The 19,856-nt window shown below is 41.7% G+C and overlaps 1 protein-coding gene across 1 annotated transcript in view; it reads left to right on the forward strand.

The window, feature by feature from the left end:
• The window catches only part of pex6 (peroxisomal biogenesis factor 6), a 59,793-nt gene that overhangs the window by 746 nt on the left and 39,191 nt on the right, over positions 1–19,856 (forward strand). Inside the window, exons 2-8 of the mRNA XM_079518661.1 lie at positions 4,427–4,761; positions 7,547–7,635; positions 8,543–8,663; positions 9,154–9,209; positions 9,337–9,580; positions 9,942–10,192; positions 19,425–19,583. Of these exons, the coding sequence (XP_079374787.1) occupies positions 4,427–4,761; positions 7,547–7,635; positions 8,543–8,663; positions 9,154–9,209; positions 9,337–9,580; positions 9,942–10,192; positions 19,425–19,583 (1,255 nt within the window). The remainder of the gene's footprint in view (positions 1–4,426; positions 4,762–7,546; positions 7,636–8,542; positions 8,664–9,153; positions 9,210–9,336; positions 9,581–9,941; positions 10,193–19,424; positions 19,584–19,856) is intronic.

A 19,856-nucleotide genomic window follows, 5' to 3' on the forward strand; every position in this document is an offset into this window, starting at 1 on the left:
GAAAAGGGGCGGCCGTACCTGCCTGTTACCCTTAACTTCAATAAGTAAAGTGTAGAAAATGTGTGACCAGATTTGACTGAGGGGCTGCCATCGTGCAGCCTCCAGCTTTTCACCAGAGGAGAAAAACTGAATTTATTGTCTCCACCAGGCCGAAGGCATGGAGTATGTTTTGCACTCCGTCCGTCCGTCTGTTACCAGCTAATCTCCGGCACCGTTAGGGCCGATTCATACTCCTATTTTACCGTTGTAGTGCCGAAATCATTTCGGCTCGTCAGAAATTTTCAGTAGCACCGAAGGGCCGACATTAGGACGGTACCCGCCCCCTCCGAACCTCAAATGACGTCACATTGTAGGCTCTACAGAGCCAGACGTCACATTGTAGGCTCTACAGAGCCCAATGACGTCACATTGTAGTCTCTACAGAGCCAAATGACGTCACATTGTAGGCTCTATAGAGCCCAATGACGTCACATTGTAGGCTCTACAGAGCCCAATGACGTCACATTGTAGGCTCTACAGAGCCAAATGACGTCACATTGTAGGCTCTACAGAGCCACATGACGTCACAATGACGTCACATTGTAGGCTCTACAGAGCCGAACCCACTTTTATTCGGCTCTAAAATAGGAGTATGAATCGCGCCTTAACCCGGTCGATGCCAAATTTTGCACACACACTCCCTAGATGAACGATGAACCTCTGCCCAAAAAACGGCCTGTTATAGCGCCACCAGGAGGCCGACTTTTGAAAAACACATTTTTTTATATTACTCCTCCAGATTCTGTCCTAAAATCCCGCAAATCGTTACACAGTATCTCTATAGTCATGTGTTCAAGACGGATCTGTCCGATATTTATTGATATATTGTATTAAACAACGTTAAACTCACCAACATTGCAGCTGTGGGGAAAGCTTTTCAATCTGCAAAGCGTTTGTTTCATAAACATCCACCGTAGACATGTTGTTATGAGCTACTTTCTGTCAAGAAATGTTGTGCAGGTGATTCTTTTTCTAAAGTGTTTGGTTACCAACTCCATCATTTAGCTGCATGGGGACCACATGGAACCCCCTCAAGGACCACTGGTGGTCCCCGGACCACTGGTTGAGAACCAGTGAATTATGGTATAATTTTCAGGTCCATAAGGTCTCTCACTCAGATTAACGCAGGGAAGCTGGAGGTACCTTCACTAAAAACGCCGGGACAACGCGGGACAACGCTCCACACGTCCCAAAATCTTCTCCCTTCTGGCTCCAAAACTATGGAATGCACTTCCCATCACAGTCAGAACTGCAGCCTCACTCCCAATCTTCCGCCGTAGTCTGAAAACCCACCTCTTCAGACTCCACCATGGCCCGTAGCACTTGCCCTAGCCTAGCCCCTTAGATAGCACATTATGTAGACTTAGATAGTATTTTAAACAGACTTATAGCTTGTTACGTAGACAGCTCTAGAATTGCACTTTATGTAGTCATAGCACTTTATAGTACACATGTATAATATATCATAGTATAGTATGTATAGTTTACTTATTACATGGCTTGGTTGAATGCTTGATTCTGATTGGTCAATCGCTTAATTCAGCGGTGAGTTATCTCATGATAATGACCGCTCCGCTGTATAATGACCGCTGCCTAATCAAACCCTCTGAGCACCACCAGCTGCGCGGCTGCGCCCGCTTGATTTACTGCCGTTTCCAACATAACAGCCATGTAAACACACACACTACTGACACACAATGTAATTTACAGCTAAACATTGCTCTTAAAAATGTTTTTGAAAACATTTGAGCGAGAAATAGACGAAGCAGCTGGACCCGAAAATGGATTCTATTTGATCAACTCACTTCCTTGTTTTCCGACAGTGCTTCAGCCCTGCAGCTGGGCAGACTCAGCCAGCGCGAAGTTATGGAATACTTTTTTTGTTGTGTTTTGGATCAATGGATTAATTTATGTTAGTTAGCCATGTAATAAGCGGGATAATATCTGGCTAGGTGGTCATTGTCGGGATATAATTCACCTTCAGGGAGTGTAACCACCTCGGCTTCGCCTCGGTGGTTAAACTCCCTGTCGGTGAATTATCTCCCGACAATGACCACCTAGCCAGATATTATCCCTTACATAGATACTCCACTGTTACGTTCTTAGTTTACGCATGATTCATGATAACTACTTTTTATATATGTGATGTATGCCATGCTTTTGTTATTGCTTAATGTAAATCGCTCTGGATTAAGAGCGTCTGCTAAATGCCTAAATTGTAAATTGTAAATTGTCTTAACTCACTCGCTGCCATCTGGCGCCATCTAGTGGCTGGATTCATACGTCTCACACTCAGTTTAATAGGCCTATACTAGGCTACAGATTCTAGATTCTATTTTTAATATGTTGAAACTTTTCAACACCAGCTACTGACAGCCCCATACATCCAAATAAAAAGTCCTATCTGATTGACAGCCCATACATCCACACAGAAAGTCCTATCTGATTGACAGCCCATACATCCACACAGAAAGTCCTATCTGATTGACAGCCCATACATCCACACAGAAAGTCCTATCTGATTGACAGCCCATACATCCACACAGAAAGTCCTATCTGATTGACAGCCCATACATCCACACAGAACAGTCCTATCTGATTGACAGCCCATACATCCACACATAAAGTCCTATCTGATTGACAGCCCATACATCCACACAGAAAGTCCTATCTGATTGACAGCCCATACATCCACACATAAAGTCCTATCTGATTGACAGCCCATACAGCCAATCAGAACAGTCCTATCTTATTGACAGCCCATGTCTCGTCTCGTCTCTGACGAGATTACATTTTATTCCTCATCCTCAAAGAGCCCATATGTTTCTCGTATTTGATTTCTTAATGCCTTAACCCATTCTGGGCGGGAACCCCTTTTGGTGTTAGCATTATGTTATGCTTTCGCTATTGAAAAATAGCAGATCTACAAGCTCATAGCGTGTCACTGAGTGGCACGCTACGAGCTTGTAGGTCTGCTATTTTTGAAAAACCCGAAGAACGACTGAAACATAGCTTTTTCAGAAAACTGTCAGGATGTAGAAGACATTTTAAACTGTCAGGATGTAGAAGACATTTTAAACTGTCAGGATGTAGAAGACATTTGAAACTGTCAGGATGTAGAAGACATTTGAAACTGTCAGGATGTAGAAGACATTTTAAACTGTCAGGATGTAGAAGACATTTGAAACTGTCAGGATGTAGAAGACATTTTAAACTGTCAGGATGTAGAAGACATTTTAAACTGTCAGGATGTAGAAGACATTTTAAACTGTCAGGATGTAGAAGACATTTTAAACTGTCAGGATGTAGAAGACATTTTAAACTGTCAGGATGTAGAAGACATTTTAAACTGTCAGGATGTAGAAGACATTTCAAACTGTCAGGATGTAGAAGACATTTAAAACTGTCAGGATGTAGAAGACATTTTAAACTGTCAGGATGTAGAAGAGATTTTAAACTGTCAGGATGTAGAAGACATTTTAAACTGTCAGGATGTAGAAGACATTTTAAACTGTCAGGATGTAGAAGACATTTTAAACTGTCAGGATGTAGAAGACATTTTAAACTGTCAGGATGTAGAATACATTTGAAACTGTCAGGATGTAGAAGACATTTGAAACTGTCAGGATGTAGAAGACATTTGAAACTGTCAGGATGTAGAAGACATTTTAAACTGTCAGGATGTAGAAGACATTTTAAACTGTCAGGATGTAGAAGACATTTTAAACTGTCAGGATGTAGAAGACATTTTAAACTGTCAGGATGTAGAAGACATTTTAAACTGTCAGGATGTAGAAGACATTTTAAACTGTCAGGATGTAGAAGACATTTTAAACTGTCAGGATGTAGAAGACATTTCAAACTGTCAGGATGTAGAAGACATTTAAAACTGTCAGGATGTAGAAGACATTTTAAACTGTCAGGATGTAGAAGACATTTTAAACTGTCAGGATGTAGAAGACATTTTAAACTGTCAGGATGTAGAAGACATTTTAAACTGTCAGGATGTAGAAGACATTTTAAACTGTCAGGATGTAGAAGACATTTTTAGAATCTGATCTCAGGTCAAAATGGGTTTAGTTAATTCCATCCATCCAGCCAGTGGCCTTGTGGTTAGAGTGTCCGCCCTGAAACTGGGAGGTCGGGGTTCGATCCCCGGCCGGGTCATACCAAAGACTGTAAAAATGGGACCCATTGCCTCCCTGCTTGGCACTCAGCATCAAAGGGTTGGATTGGGGGTCAAATCTACTAATCACGCTGCAGCTCACCGCTCCTTGGCTGCGGCTCAACCGCTCCAAGAGATGGGTCAAATGCGGAGAACAAATTTCACTGCGGTAACGTGTGTGACAAATCGTATGACTTTGACTTTGATCTCTCTGTCCTGCAGTAACGGAAGCCTCTTCATCTGTGTTCACCTGCAAAGCTCTGAGGATGAGGAAGATGAGGATGAGGAAGATGGTGGTGGAGGCGGTGATGAAGGAGGTGGTGATGGAGGTGGTGGTGATGGAGGTGGTGATGAAGGCGTGCTCAGACTCCACGCCAGCCTGGCGTTCCTCGCACATCACCGGCTCTCCGACCGGAGCCGCGGCACCGCCCGCCTGGTCCGACCCGCTAGGCCGCTGCCTCCTCCTTCACCCGGGTCTCTGACCATGGCTGACGGTCCTCCTTCACCCGGGTCTCTGACCATGGCTGACGGTCAGTGTCTCTTTGAACCTGCTTCAGGTCCGTCGACTACCTTTTTTCCACCGACAAAAACTACATAAAAACTAAATAAAAACTAAGCCATGATGACTAAAACTATGACTAAACATACTGACAATTTCAACAATTTCAACAACAAATACAAACTAGATTAAAATGTTAGGAAGGGACTAGTGGACAAGAGATCCACTAGGAAGGGACTAGTGGACAAGAGATCCAGTATAAGTTATTTTACACTTGGTTGCATGCTTAAAATAGCCGATCTACAAGCTCACAACGCGTCGCGCTGCGGCGCGTTGTGAGCTTGTAGATCTGCTATTTTCAGCAGTGTAAACGTAAAGATATAGGACTTTATGTTTGGCATCAATCCCGCCAAAATACATTTTAGTCGACTAAATCACCTGTAGATTTAGTCGACTAAAATCTCATGACATTTAGTCGACTAAAACTAAACTAACACTAACACATTCCAGGTGCCAAAAACAACACTGTTCCCAAAGTGGGAACCTCTGACTATTAGGGCTGACCCAAAAAAACGATCGATCGATATGCACGGGAATCGATCTTGAAATAAAAAATCGAATAGTCATTAAAAAAAAAAGCGGCCGCTTTTGGTCCGCGAGCCGGCCCCATTTGGTCCGCGAGCCATGCTGCATGCTGGCGCCTCGCAGACCTCGCAACGCCTACTCCCCTCTCCCCCTCCCCCCTCACTCAAGTACGCCCCGCACCAATCCGATACCACATTTTATTTAATCACGTGATGCGCGCAGCACGGTGAGACGGGCCGCCGGTATTGAAAACGCGCATCTCCAGCCATAGGTGTGAACGGCTTTGCCGACGTGCGAATGGGGGACAATTTAAAACAAAGGCGGCTTGCTGTAGTTTGCGACGAACATAAATTTGCATGCACAAGGGATGCAATCCCTATCTTTTTTTGTTTTTCTTTCTCCCCCTCTCTTCGAAGTTAGACTGGACAAATAAACTCTAAACTGACTGGGCCACGGTGGGCTCACGTTCATGGTAACTTGCGCCGTGGGTGGAACGGGTGGAAAGTCGCGTTAGAGAGTTGCGTTAGAGAGAGAGAGGCAGAGAGAGAGAGAGAGAGGAGGGGGGTCACGTTAGCAACAGGCTAAGCTCACAGCATATCGGTACGTTCGTTCTATAAAGGGTAGACCCGCTCCCGTTTGGGGGCTGCTCCCAGCCCCTAAACGGTAGCGATCTACCCTTTAATAGAACGAACGTACGGTGCATTTGTTGCATGAAGCGTAGATCTGCGAGCTCGCAGCACGTCATGTCACAAACCGAAACAGCTCTCATTTGGTTTTGTCATTTTCCTCCCTCCGCAGTTAGACTGCTGCTCTGTGCTGAGTGCTCTCGTTAGTTTTATTGTCCGTGGCCATGAAAAGTGCGTTCTCTCCCGAAGTTTGTTTGTTAGTTGCGGCCGCACAGGGCCTCACGGAGTCGCAGACGGCATTTTTTTATTAGTTGAAATGGAACGGCTCCTCTCTCTCTCTCTCTCTCTCTGATGGGAATGCGACGCGATTGTGATAATATTATTAAAGTAGGCTAAGTAAACTTTAAGAAGAGCTGGTCAGTGAGAAGCTTGCGTGCGCCTCGCAGCAAGCACTTGTCTCGCTGCTGTCATAAAGCCTCGATTAAATGACGCTTTATTTCAGTTAATTTTACGGCAAGATCAGGAAAATGCCTTTCCTTTACACTTGCGTGTGCTGTTTCCACGAAGCCTCCGAGTTTATTTCAGTTATAAATGCAAAATGCTGTTCGTCCTGTGCTGCTTTGGATTATATATTTTTTATTTGAGAGGTAATGCCTGTGTCAGGCAGTTTTATTTAATGTTGACTTGTTACGGTCGGATGTTTATTGGGTCAAAGCAACAATTGTTGCTTATTGTTAAATAAAATAATTGAGACCATTCCAAGCATGCGTTTCTCTCTGCTATATCGTTGTTTTATTTATTTTACACCGGGTCTCCACCGGGCGCGTCAGCGTCGCGTCTCCGTCACCGCCAGGGAATGTTCCCTTTTTAATCAATGAAGGGTGGCTCCACTGCCCGCGTTGCGTGACATTAACGCGTGCATTAAAATTGAACCGGTGCGTTTTTTGACGCACGCGACGGAGACGCACCGCGTCCGGTGGAGCCCTGGCGTTAATTCATTGTGCGTCACTGCTCGCCGCGCAAACCCCCCCCCCCCCCCCCCCCCCGTCGGATGACGAAGCGTCGACGATCGATCGTCATTCGTTTCGAAGCGTCGATCATCAAAAGCGTGATCGAAGGTCAGCCCTACTGACTAGCGACGGGACCGCGGTGGGCCGTCAAAAACATCATCTTTGGCTAGAATTTGACATAATTTAGATTCACGTTTTTAAGATTTTCGATCTGATCGGCTAAGATGGAGGGGGACCACTTTGGATGACGTCCCAACCGGGGTTACGAGTACACTGATGTAGTGGGTTTGTGATGGGGAAGAGGGCTTTGTGTATATCTGTATTGTTTTGTTGCTGTATGTCTTGCTCTGAGGACCCCCTTGAAAAGGGAGTATCCTCTTCCTCTAGTGAAATTTCAAAGAAATGACATTGTATGTTTCCCAACAGACGCTCCCAGCCTGTGGAGCGGTGCGCTCGGTTATGATATCATTAAAGGTCCGTCCTGTGATTAATCTCCGTCCTGAACGCTGAGCGTTACTAATTGATAGGACGGAGACCTCCGTTAATGTCGCTCAGGGTGTTAACTGTCTGTCTGTCTGTCTGTCTGTCTGTCTGTCTGTCTGTCTGTCTGTCTGCCTCTCAGTGGTCCCTCTCAGTAAGGTGGTCTTGGCAGCGAGCAGCAGACAGACACTGCGCTGGGCGACAAGCGACCACTTCTCTTCACTACTACAGGTAGGGGGCAGTAGAACACTGCTACAGGTATGGACGGGGGACGATATGAACATGACACGGCGGAAATAATAATAGCGTGATTAACGATATTGTGATAATTAAAATGTGCTTAAAACGTAAAATGGCACGGGTCCATTTGTTTTCATCTTAACGCTCTCAAGAGTTAAATTATTGTTAAACATCTGCATTATTTAATTTACAAGAAGTCTACACAATAATTAGAACATGTAGAACTGTTATTTTGATCAACGTGTGCCTGTTGTCTCTCCTAATGGTACCAACATCAATACATCATGTTATCTCTCATAATGGTACAACATCAATACAGCATGGAATTGTTGGACAAAATCTTATCCAACGACAACAACAATATTGGCTCAAATGTCCAGTAAATGACGTGTAAAGGCCTATTCATAGTCTGGATTTTTGGTGACCACCGCTCCGGTGGTGAGGCGACCACCGACTGGGGTTCTGGCTCCGGTGGTGAGGTGACCACCGCTCCGGTGGTGAGGCGACCACCGCTCCGGTGGTGAGGCGACCACCGACTGGGGTTCTGGCTCCGGTGGTGAGGTGACCACCGCTCCGGTGGTGAGGTGACCACCGCTCCGGTGGTGAGGTGACCACCGCTCCGGTGGTGAGGTGACCACCGCTCCGGTGGTGAGGCCGGTGGTGAGGTCACCACCGCTCCGGTGGTGACCTCACCACCGCTCCGGTGGTGAGGTCACCACCGGAGCTGTGATAACGTTGAGCGGTGGTGAGTTAAAACAGAGAGAAGGGCTGGGGAGAGCGGGGGTTTGCTCTTCACCGCGGCTCCGTGACGTCATGTTGTAGTTCGGTGGTCACCTCAACGCTTTAATGGTTGAAAAGCTCTGTGACAAACGATATTAACGACTATCGTAACGTGCAGGTCCTGCTTGGAGCGTCCCGCTGGGTTCTGGCCAGAGAAGGAGACCCTCTGCTGCTCCCCTGTACCTCCCCTCCCCCCCCCTCCCCCTCCTCACAACCTCCTGGGAGAAGACACCACTCAGGTAACAATACCACCAGATACCACAACTTTTTGAGGCACATTCACTTGTCCGGACACAAAAGCCACTTGTCCGGAGCATGAGCACACACACAGGCCTACATTTTAAATCAACTAACTTTGAGTTGGTTTTACTTGGTGAATACATGTTTGAATATTAGGTGAATATTCTAAGTTTGCAAGTTAGTTAATAGCCCTAGTTTAGAATGTCTATGATCTTACATATTTCCTGTATTCTAAATTCACAGCCATAGATCGGTCCTATCTGCGCACGTTACCAGACTGACCTGGTCGGCATTTAAACTTATAGCCCTGCCTGTGAATTGACCGATCGTCAATTTTCGATCCCCAATTTCCCATCGCTGAGTTTCGATTGAGTTTTGTCCAATGTCGCCCTGTCAGTTCCAGTCTAAACCAGTTTAACCCTGTCAGTTACAGGGCTAAACCAGTTTAACCCTGTCAGTTACAGGGCTAAACCAGTTTAACCCTGTCAGTTCCAGGTCTAAACCAGTTTAACCCTGTCAGTTCCAGTCTAAACCAGTTTAACCCTGTCAGTTCCAGTCTAAACCAGTTTAACCCTGTCAGTTCCAGGTCTAAACCAGTTTAACCCTGTCAGTTCCAGTCTAAACCAGTTTAACCCTGTCAGTTCCAGGTCTAAACCAGTTTAACCCTGTCAGTTCCAGCGGTACTTCGAGGACCTCGTGGTGTTGGAGTGTCGTCCGGTCCGACGCGGAGCGTTGACCACCGACACGGTCGTCGTGGTGACCGACGGCTCCGTCTGTGAAGCTCCTCCCCCTTTCTCCTCCTCCTCCGGACCGCTGGTGGTGACATCATCGGTGGGCCGGGTGGGCGGGGCAGTGACATCATCGCCGGTGTTGGCGTCAGACTTTGCACACTTGGCCAGCGGCCTCGGAGACACAGGTGAAGATCTGTCACCAAAACTGTCCAATTTAGTTATTGAGGGTCGCTGACTCGCTAGGCCCTCCTAGCTTTTGTCCCCACAAAATGTCCACAACACAAACATTAAATGCCATTGACAATGAAGGGAAGCTTAACCCATTTTGGGGCGGGAACCCCTTTTGGTGTTAGCATTATGTTGTGCTTTAGCTATTGAAAAATAGCAGATCTACAAGCTTGTAGGTCTGCTATTTTTTGAAAAACGACTGACATAGAAACAGCTTTTTCAGAAAACTGTCAGGATGTAGAAGGCATTTTTTAGAATCTGATCTCAGGTCAAAATGGGTTAACGCATTGCGTGCGTGCTCTCTCTCTCTCTCATCAGGGTTCCTGGGGGCCCTCCTGGGGGGCCCCGGGGGGCCTTCAGAGTGCCACCAGGTGGAGGTCCGGGTGGTAACGAGACGCGTGGTCCCAGAGCGTGGGTGGGTGGTCGGGGACGGACCCCTGGGCCTGGGCCTGGGCCTGGACGTGGACGTGGACAGCTGTGTGTTTGTGAACAAGCAGCTCCTTCTCAGACTGGGTCTGTTCAACACAGAATGGGTTCTCCTGCTGGGCCCAACCCAACGACCGGCCCAGGTAAACATTTACATACTTTACTGATATCTCTGCTGTCGGGGAGGAAACCTCATAACTCCTCATAACTCTGCTGTCGGGGAGGAAACCTCATAACTCCAAAATATGCATTTTTCAGGAATTTAAAGGACCACTTCACCACTTTTCAACTTCTCTTCCTATAATTGGTCCTAACTAATGTTCATGATAAAATACCACCATTTTTTCCTACTCAGTCTGTGTCTCATAGGAGGGCTTTGGGCAGTTCAGAAACCCGTCCACCAGTGACATCATCGATGGTGAATCCAAGCTAATAGAAATGGAAGGCTTTCTTTTCCTGAAAAGTTGCAATGCAAAAGTTGAAGCCATCGTTCTCACGATGATACAAATCTAAATATATTTTAAATCAAATCTTGTTTAAAAAAAGAAAATCTGTCACTGGTGGACGGGTGTCCGAACTGCCCAAAGCCCTCCTATGAGACACAGACTGAGTAGGAAAACATTGTGGTGTTTTATCATGAACATTAGTGAGGACCAATTATATGAAGAGATGTTGAAAAGTGGTGAAGTGGTCCTTTAGGAAAACCTTATATTTAAAACAAAGCAATACAGCCTCATCAAAGTTGGTGATGTAACTTTATATATTGTCAATTACTTCCATGAGAGAGGGGGAGAGGTGGTGGAGTTAGTTGCTTTAGCAGACATTTTGAGGGTCCAGTGGAGTTAAGAGGTTTTGTCCAAAGCACTTTTTTACTACTTTCCATTGGTTCAATATTTTCGAAACAACACATATGCAAAAAAAAAAAAATCACAAACCTTAAAAATGGAGTTATGAGGTTTCCTCCCGACAGCAACGGTACTATATTATACTTTATTACATTTATGCTTTATTATTTATACTTTATTATCTCTCTGCTGGGCTGGACGCAACGACCGGCCCGGGTATCGGTTTAACCCATTCTGGGCGGGAACCCCTTTTGGTGTTAGCATTATGTTATGCTTTAGCTATTGAAAAAATAGCAGATCTACAAGCTCGTAGCGCGCCACCGAGTGGCGCGCTACGAGCTTGTAGGTCTGCTATTTTTGAAAAACCGAAGAACGACTGACATAGAAACATAGCTTTTTCAGAAAACTGTCAGGATGTAGAAGACATTTTTAGAATCTGATCTCAGGTCAGAGGTTAAGATGTGCATCCATGTGTGTTCTGTGTGCAGCTTCTGATCTCAGGTCAGAGGTTAAGATGTGCATCCATGTGTGTTCTGTGTCAGGTCAGAGGTTAATCTGATCTCAGGTCAGAGGTTAAGATGTGCATCCATGTGTGTTCTGTGTGCAGCTTTCTATGGCCTTCATCTCCAAATCTAAATAAGGGTTGAAAAAACCTTGGCAATGAGGTAATGGTAAATGGTGCATTTATATGGTGCCTTTATCCAAGGCGCTTTACATAGATGGTACATTACATTCACCCATTCACACACCTGTGCATTACATTCACCCATTCACACACCTTTACATAGATGGTGCATTACATTCACCCATTCACACACCTGTGCATTACATTCACCCATTCACACACCTTTACATAGATGGTGCATTACATTCACCCATTCACACACCTTTACATAGGTTGTGCATTACATTCACCCATTCACACACCTTTACATAGGTTGTGCATTACATTCACCCATTCACACACCTTTACATAGGTTGTGCATTACATTCACCCATTCACACACCTTTACATAGATGGTGCATTACATTCACCCATTCACACACCTTTACATAGATTGTGCATTACATTCACCCATTCACACACACATTCACACACCTTTACATAGATTGTGCATTACATTCACCCATTCACACACACATTCACACACCTTTACATAGATGGTGCATTACATTCACCCATTCACACACACATTCATACACCTTTACATAGATTGTGCATCACATTCACCCATTCACACACACATTCACACACCTTTACATAGATTGTGCATTACATTCACCCATTCACACACACATTCATACACCTTTACATAGGTTGTGCATTACATTCACCCATTCACACACACATTCATACACCTTTACATAGGTTGTGCATTACATTCACCCATTCACACACACATTCATACACCTTTACATAGGTTGTGCATTACATTCACCCATTCACACACACATTCACACACCTGTGCATTACATTCACCCATTCACACACCCATTCACACACCTTTACATAGATTGTGCATTACATTCACCCATTCACACACACATTCACACACCTTTACATAGATGGTGCATTACATTCACCCATTCACACACATTCATACACCTTTACATAGATTGTGCATTACATTCACCCATTCACACACATTCACACACCTTTACATAGATGGTGCATTACATTCACCCATTCACACACACATTCACACACCTGTGCATTACATTCACCCATTCACACACACATTCACACACCTTTACATAGATTGTGCATTACATTCACCCATTCACACACACATTCACACACCTTTACATAGATGGTGCATTACATTCACCCATTCACACACACATTCATACACCTTTACATAGATTGTTTATTACATTCACCCATTCACACACCTTTACATAGATGGTGCATTACATTCACCCATTCACACACACACATTCACACACCTTTACATAGATTGTGCATTACATTCACCCATTCACACACACATTCATACACCTTTACATAGGTTGTGCATTACATTCACCCATTCACACACACATTCACACACCTTTACATAGATTGTGCATTACATTCACCCATCCACACACACATTCACACACCTTTACATAGATGGTGCATTACATTCACCCATTCACACACACACACACACACACATTCACACACCTTTACATAGATTGTGCATTACATTCACCCATTCACACACACATTCACACACCTTTACATAGATGGTGCATTACATTCACCCATTCACACACACACATTCACACACCTTTACATAGGTTGTGCATTACATTCCCCCATTCACACACACATTCACACACCTTTACATAGATTGTGCATTACATTCACCCATTCACACACACATTCACACACCTTTACATAGATTGTGCATTACATTCACCCATTCACACACACATTCACACACCTTTACATAGATTGTGCATTACATTCACCCATTCACACACACATTCACACACCTTTACATAGATTGTGCATTACATTCACCCATTCACACACACATTCACACACCTGTGCATTACATTCACCCATTCACGCACACATTCACACACCTTTACATAGATTGTGCATTACATTCACCCATTCACACACACATTCACACACCTGTGCATTACATTCACCCATTCACACACACATTCACACACCTTTACATAGATGGTGCATTACATTCACCCATTCACACACACATTCACACACCTGTGCATTACATTCACCCATTCACACACACATTCACACACCTTTACATAGATTGTGCATTACATTCACCCTTTCACACACACATTCACACACCTTTACATAGATTGTGCATCACATTCACCCATTCACACACACATTCACACACCTTTACATAGATTGTGCATTACATTCACCCATTCACACACACATTCACACACCTTTACATAGATGGTGCATTACATTCACCCATTCACACACACATTCACACATAGGTTGTGCATTACATTCACCCATTCACACACACATTCACACACCTTTACATAGGTTGTGCATTACATTCACCCATTCACACACACATTCATACACCTTTACATAGATTGTGCATTACATTCACCCATTCACACACACATTCACACACCTTTACATAGATTGTGCATTACATTCACCCATTCACACACACATTCACACACCTTTACATAGATTGTGCATTACATTCACCCATTCACACACACATTCACACACCTTTACATAGATTGTGCATTACATTCACCCATTCACACACACATTCACACACCTTTACATAGATTGTGCATTACATTCACCCATTCACACACACATTCACACACCTTTACATAGATGGTGCATTACATTCACCCATTCACACACACATTCACACACCTTTACATAGATTGTGCATTACATTCACCCATTCACACACACATTCACACACCTTTACATATATGGTGCATTACATTCACCCATTCACACACACATTCACACACCTTTACATAGATTGTGCATTACATTCCCCCATTCACACACACATTCACACACCTTTACATAGGTTGTGCATTACATTACCCCATTCACACACACATTCACACACCTTTACATAGATGGTGCATTACATTCACCCATTCACACACACATTCACACACCTTTACATAGATGGTGCATTACATTCACCCATTCACACACACATTCACACACCTTTACATAGATTGTGCATTACATTCCCCCATTCACACACACATTCACACACCTTTACATAGATTGTGCATTACATTCACCCATTCACACACACATTCACACACCTTTACATAGATTGTGCATTACATTCACCCATTCACACACACATTCACACACCTTTACATAGATTGTGCATTACATTCACCCATTCACACACACATTCACACACCTTTACATAGATTGTGCATTACATTCACCCATTCACACACACATTCACACACCTTTACATAGATTGTGCATTACATTCACCCATTCACACACACATTCACACACCGATTGCGGCGGAAGCCATGCAAGGTACCAACCAGCACATCGGGAGCAATTTGGGGTTCAGTGTCTTGCCCAAGGACACTTCGACATGTAGCCAGGAGGAGCCGGGATTCGAACCGACGAACCATGGATCATTGGACGACCTGCTCTACCTCCTGAGCCACAGTCGCCCCCAATGTGGGATTAATAAGTACTATAATTATACTAATAATAATGTAATACCGGTGGGGGATACATGTACTGTTTTACTGTGAGTAAAGGTATTGTTTTACTGTGAGTAAAGGTACTGTTTCACTGTGAGTAAAGGTATTGTTTTACTGTGAGTAAAGGTATTGTTTTACTGTGAGTAAAGGTACTGTTTTACTGTGAGTAAAGGTATTGTTTTACTGTGAGTAAAGGTATTGTTTTACTGTGAGTAAAGGTATTGTTTTACTGTGAGTAAAGGTACTGTTTCACTGTGAGTAAAGGTATTGTTTTACTGTGAGTAAAGGTATTGTTTTACTGTGAGTAAAGGTATTGTTTTACTGTGAGTAAAGGTATTGTTTTACTGTGAGTAAAGGTATTGTTTTACTGTGATTAAAGGTATTGTTTTACTGTGATTAAAGGTATTGTTTTACTGTGAGTAAAGGTATTGTTTTACTGTGAGTAAAGGTATTGTTTTACTGTGAGTAAAGGTATTGTTTTACTGTGAGTAAAGGTATTGTTTTACTGTGAGTAAAGGTATTGTTTTACTGTGAGTAAAGGTACTGTTACTGTGAGTAAAGGTATTGTTTTACTGTGAGTAAAGGTACTGTTTTACTGTGAGTAAAGGTATTGTTTTACTGTGAGTAAAGGTATTGTTTTACTGTGAGTAAAGGTATTGTTTTACTGTGAGTAAAGGTATTGTTTTACTGTGAGTAAAGGTACTGTTTTACTGTGAGTAAAGGTACTGTTACTGTGAGTAAAGGTATTGTTTTACTGTGAGTAAAGGTATTGTTTTACTGTGAGTAAAGGTATTGTTTTACTGTGAGTAAAGGTACTGTTTTACTGTGAGTAAAGGTATTGTTTTACTGTGAGTAAAGGTATTGTTTTACTGTGAGTAAAGGTATTGTTTTACTGTGAGTAAAGGTATTGTTTTACTGTGAGTAAAGGTATTGTTTTACTGTGAGTAAAGGTATTGTTTTACTGTGAGTAAAGGTATTGTTTTACTGTGAGTAAAGGTATTGTTTTACTGTGAGTAAAGGTATTGTTTTACTGTGAGTAAAGGTACTGTTTTACTGTGAGTAAAGGTACTGTTTTACTGTGAGTAAAGGTACTGTTTTACTGTGAGTAAAGGTACTGTTACTGTGAGTAAAGGTATTGTTTTACTGTGAGTAAAGGTATTGTTTTACTGTGAGTAAAGGTATTGTTTTACTGTGAGTAAAGGTACTGTTTTACTGTGAGTAAAGGTATTGTTTTACTGTGAGTAAAGGTATTGTTTTACTGTGAGTAAAGGTACTGTTTTACTGTGAGTAAAGGTATTGTTACTGTGAGTAAAGGTACTGTTACTGTGAGTAAAGGTATTGTTTTACTGTGAGTAAAGGTATTGTTTTACTGTGAGTAAAGGTACTGTTTTACTGTGAGTAAAGGTATTGTTTTACTGTGAGTAAAGGTATTGTTTTACTGTGAGTAAAGGTATTGTTTTACTGTGAGTAAAGGTATTGTTTTACTGTGAGTAAAGGTATTGTTTTACTGTGAGTAAAGGTATTGTTTTACTGTGAGTAAAGGTATTGTTTTACTGTGAGTAAAGGTATTGTTTTACTGTGAGTAAAGGTATTGTTTTACTGTGAGTAAAGGTACTGTTTTACTGTGAGTAAAGGTACTGTTTTACTGTGAGTAAAGGTACTGTTTTACTGTGAGTAAAGGTACTGTTACTGTGAGTAAAGGTATTGTTTTACTGTGAGTAAAGGTATTGTTTTACTGTGAGTAAAGGTATTGTTTTACTGTGAGTAAAGGTACTGTTTTACTGTGAGTAAAGGTATTGTTTTACTGTGAGTAAAGGTACTGTTTTACTGTGAGTAAAGGTATTGTTTTACTGTGAGTAAAGGTATTGTTTTACTGTGAGTAAAGGTATTGTTTTACTGTGAGTAAAGGTATTGTTTTACTGTGATTAAAGGTATTGTTTTACTGTGAGTAAAGGTATTGTTTTACTGTGAGTAAAGGTATTGTTTTACTGTGAGTAAAGGTATTGTTTTACTGTGAGTAAAGGTATTGTTTTACTGTGAGTAAAGGTATTGTTTTACTGTGAGTAAAGGTATTGTTTTACTGTGAGTAAAGGTATTGTTTTACTGTGAGTAAAGGTACTGTTACTGTGAGTAAAGGTATTGTTTTACTGTGAGTAAAGGTACTGTTTTACTGTGAGTAAAGGTATTGTTTTACTGTGAGTAAAGGTATTGTTTTACTGTGAGTAAAGGTATTGTTTTACTGTGAGTAAAGGTATTGTTTTACTGTGAGTAAAGGTACTGTTTTACTGTGAGTAAAGGTACTGTTACTGTGAGTAAAGGTATTGTTTTACTGTGAGTAAAGGTATTGTTTTACTGTGAGTAAAGGTATTGTTTTACTGTGAGTAAAGGTACTGTTTTACTGTGAGTAAAGGTACTGTTTTACTGTGAGTAAAGGTACTGTTTTACTGTGAGTAAAGGTACTGTTACTGTGAGTAAAGGTATTGTTTTACTGTGAGTAAAGGTATTGTTTTACTGTGAGTAAAGGTATTGTTTTACTGTGAGTAAAGGTATTGTTTTACTGTGAGTAAAGGTATTGTTTTACTGTGAGTAAAGGTATTGTTTTACTGTGAGTAAAGGTATTGTTTTACTGTGAGTAAAGGTATTGTTTTACTGTGAGTAAAGGTATTGTTTTACTGTGAGTAAAGGTATTGTTTTACTGTGAGTAAAGGTATTGTTTTACTGTGAGTAAAGGTATTGTTTTACTGTGAGTAAAGGTATTGTTTTACTGTGAGTAAAGGTACTGTTACTGTGAGTAAAGGTATTGTTTTACTGTGAGTAAAGGTACTGTTTTACTGTGAGTAAAGGTATTGTTTTACTGTGAGTAAAGGTATTGTTTTACTGTGAGTAAAGGTATTGTTTTACTGTGAGTAAAGGTATTGTTTTACTGTGAGTAAAGGTATTGTTTTACTGTGAGTAAAGGTATTGTTTTACTGTGAGTAAAGGTATTGTTTTACTGTGAGTAAAGGTATTGTTTTACTGTGAGTAAAGGTACTGTTTTACTGTGAGTAAAGGTATTGTTTTACTGTGAGTAAAGGTATTGTTTTACTGTGAGTAAAGGTATTGTTTTACTGTGAGTAAAGGTATTGTTTTACTGTGAGTAAATGTATTGTTTTACTGTGAGTAAATGTATTGTTTTACTGTGAGTAAATGTATTGTTTTACTGTGAGTAAATGTATTGTTTTACTGTGAGTAAAGGTATTGTTTTACTGTGAGTAAAGGTATTGTTTTACTGTGAGTAAAGGTATTGTTTTACTGTGAGTAAAGGTACTGTTTTACTGTGAGTAAAGGTACTGTTTTACTGTGAGTAAAGGTATTGTTTTACTGTGAGTAAAGGTATTGTTTTACTGTGAGTAAAGGTATTGTTTTACTGTGAGTAAAGGTATTGTTTTACTGTGAGTAAAGGTATTGTTTTACTGTGAGTAAAGGTATTGTTTTACTGTGAGTAAATGTATTGTTTTACTGTGAGTAAAGGTATTGTTTTACTGTGAGTAAAGGTATTGTTTTACTGTGAGTAAAGGTATTGTTTTACTGTGAGTAAAGGTATTGTTTTACTGTGAGTAAAGGTATTGTTTTACTGTGAGTAAAGGTACTGTTTTACTGTGAGTAAAGGTACTGTTTTACTGTGAGTAAAGGTACTGTTTTACTGTGAGTAAAGGTACTGTTTTACTGTGAGTAAAGGTATTGTTTTACTGTGAGTAAAGGTATTGTTTTACTGTGAGTAAAGGTATTGTTTTACTGTGAGTAAATGTACTGTTACTGTGAGTAAATGTACTGCGCAGTATTGTTTTTGGCAGCAAATGTTGATTTTAGTTTTAGTCGTAGTCTCTTGAATAGTTTTCATTTAGTTTTAGTCACATTTTAGTCACCTGGAATGTTTTAGTGTTAGTCTAGTTTCAGTCGACTAAATATCATAAGATTTTAGTCGACTAAATCTACAGTTGATTTAGTCGACTAAAATTTATTTTGGCGGGCCTTGATGCCGTCGTAATGACCGATCTACAAGCTCACAACTCGTCGTGCTGCGACGCGTTGTGAGCTTGTAGATCGGCTATTTTCAGCATGCAAACCAAGTGTAAAATGACTTATAGTGGATCTCTTGTCCACTAGTCACTTCCTAACATTTTAGTCCAGTTTTTATTTGTTGACAAAATTGTCTATATTTAGTCTCAGTTTTAGTCATCATGGCTTAGTTTTCATTTAGTTTCCATTTCGTTTTCGTCGGTGGAAAAACGTAGTCGACGAACATTTTACGTCTTAGCTTGAAAACAACACTGATGCTGTGCTGTGCCAGGTGCTTGTGGCGGACCTGGGGTTTCCACGGCAACCCGAAGACACTGCCTTCATAACATCCACACTCTGGTTCAACCTGACCAATGGGAGCCCACTTCCTGTCGACGACCTGACCAATGGGAGCCCACTTCATGTCAACAACACCCGGTTAAAGATGAAGGTGATTATTGTAGTTGTTTATTTGGTCTTGTTTCTAAAGTGTAGTTGTTTATTTGGTCTTGTTTCTAAAGTGTAGTTGTTTATTTGGTCTTGTTTCTTAATTGTAGTTTATTTGGTCTTGTTTCTAAAGTGTAGTGGTTTATTTGGTCTTGTTTCTAAAGTGTAGTGTTTATTTGGTCTTGTTTCTAAAGTGTAGTTGTTTATTTGGTCTTGTTTCTAAAGTGTAGTTGTTTATTTGGTCTTGTTTCTAAAGTATAGTGTTTATTTGGTCTTG

The sequence above is a fragment of the Electrona antarctica genome (genome assembly GCF_951216825.1).
Source record: "Electrona antarctica genome assembly, chromosome: 13".
Lineage (NCBI taxonomy): Eukaryota > Metazoa > Chordata > Actinopteri > Myctophiformes > Myctophidae > Electrona > Electrona antarctica.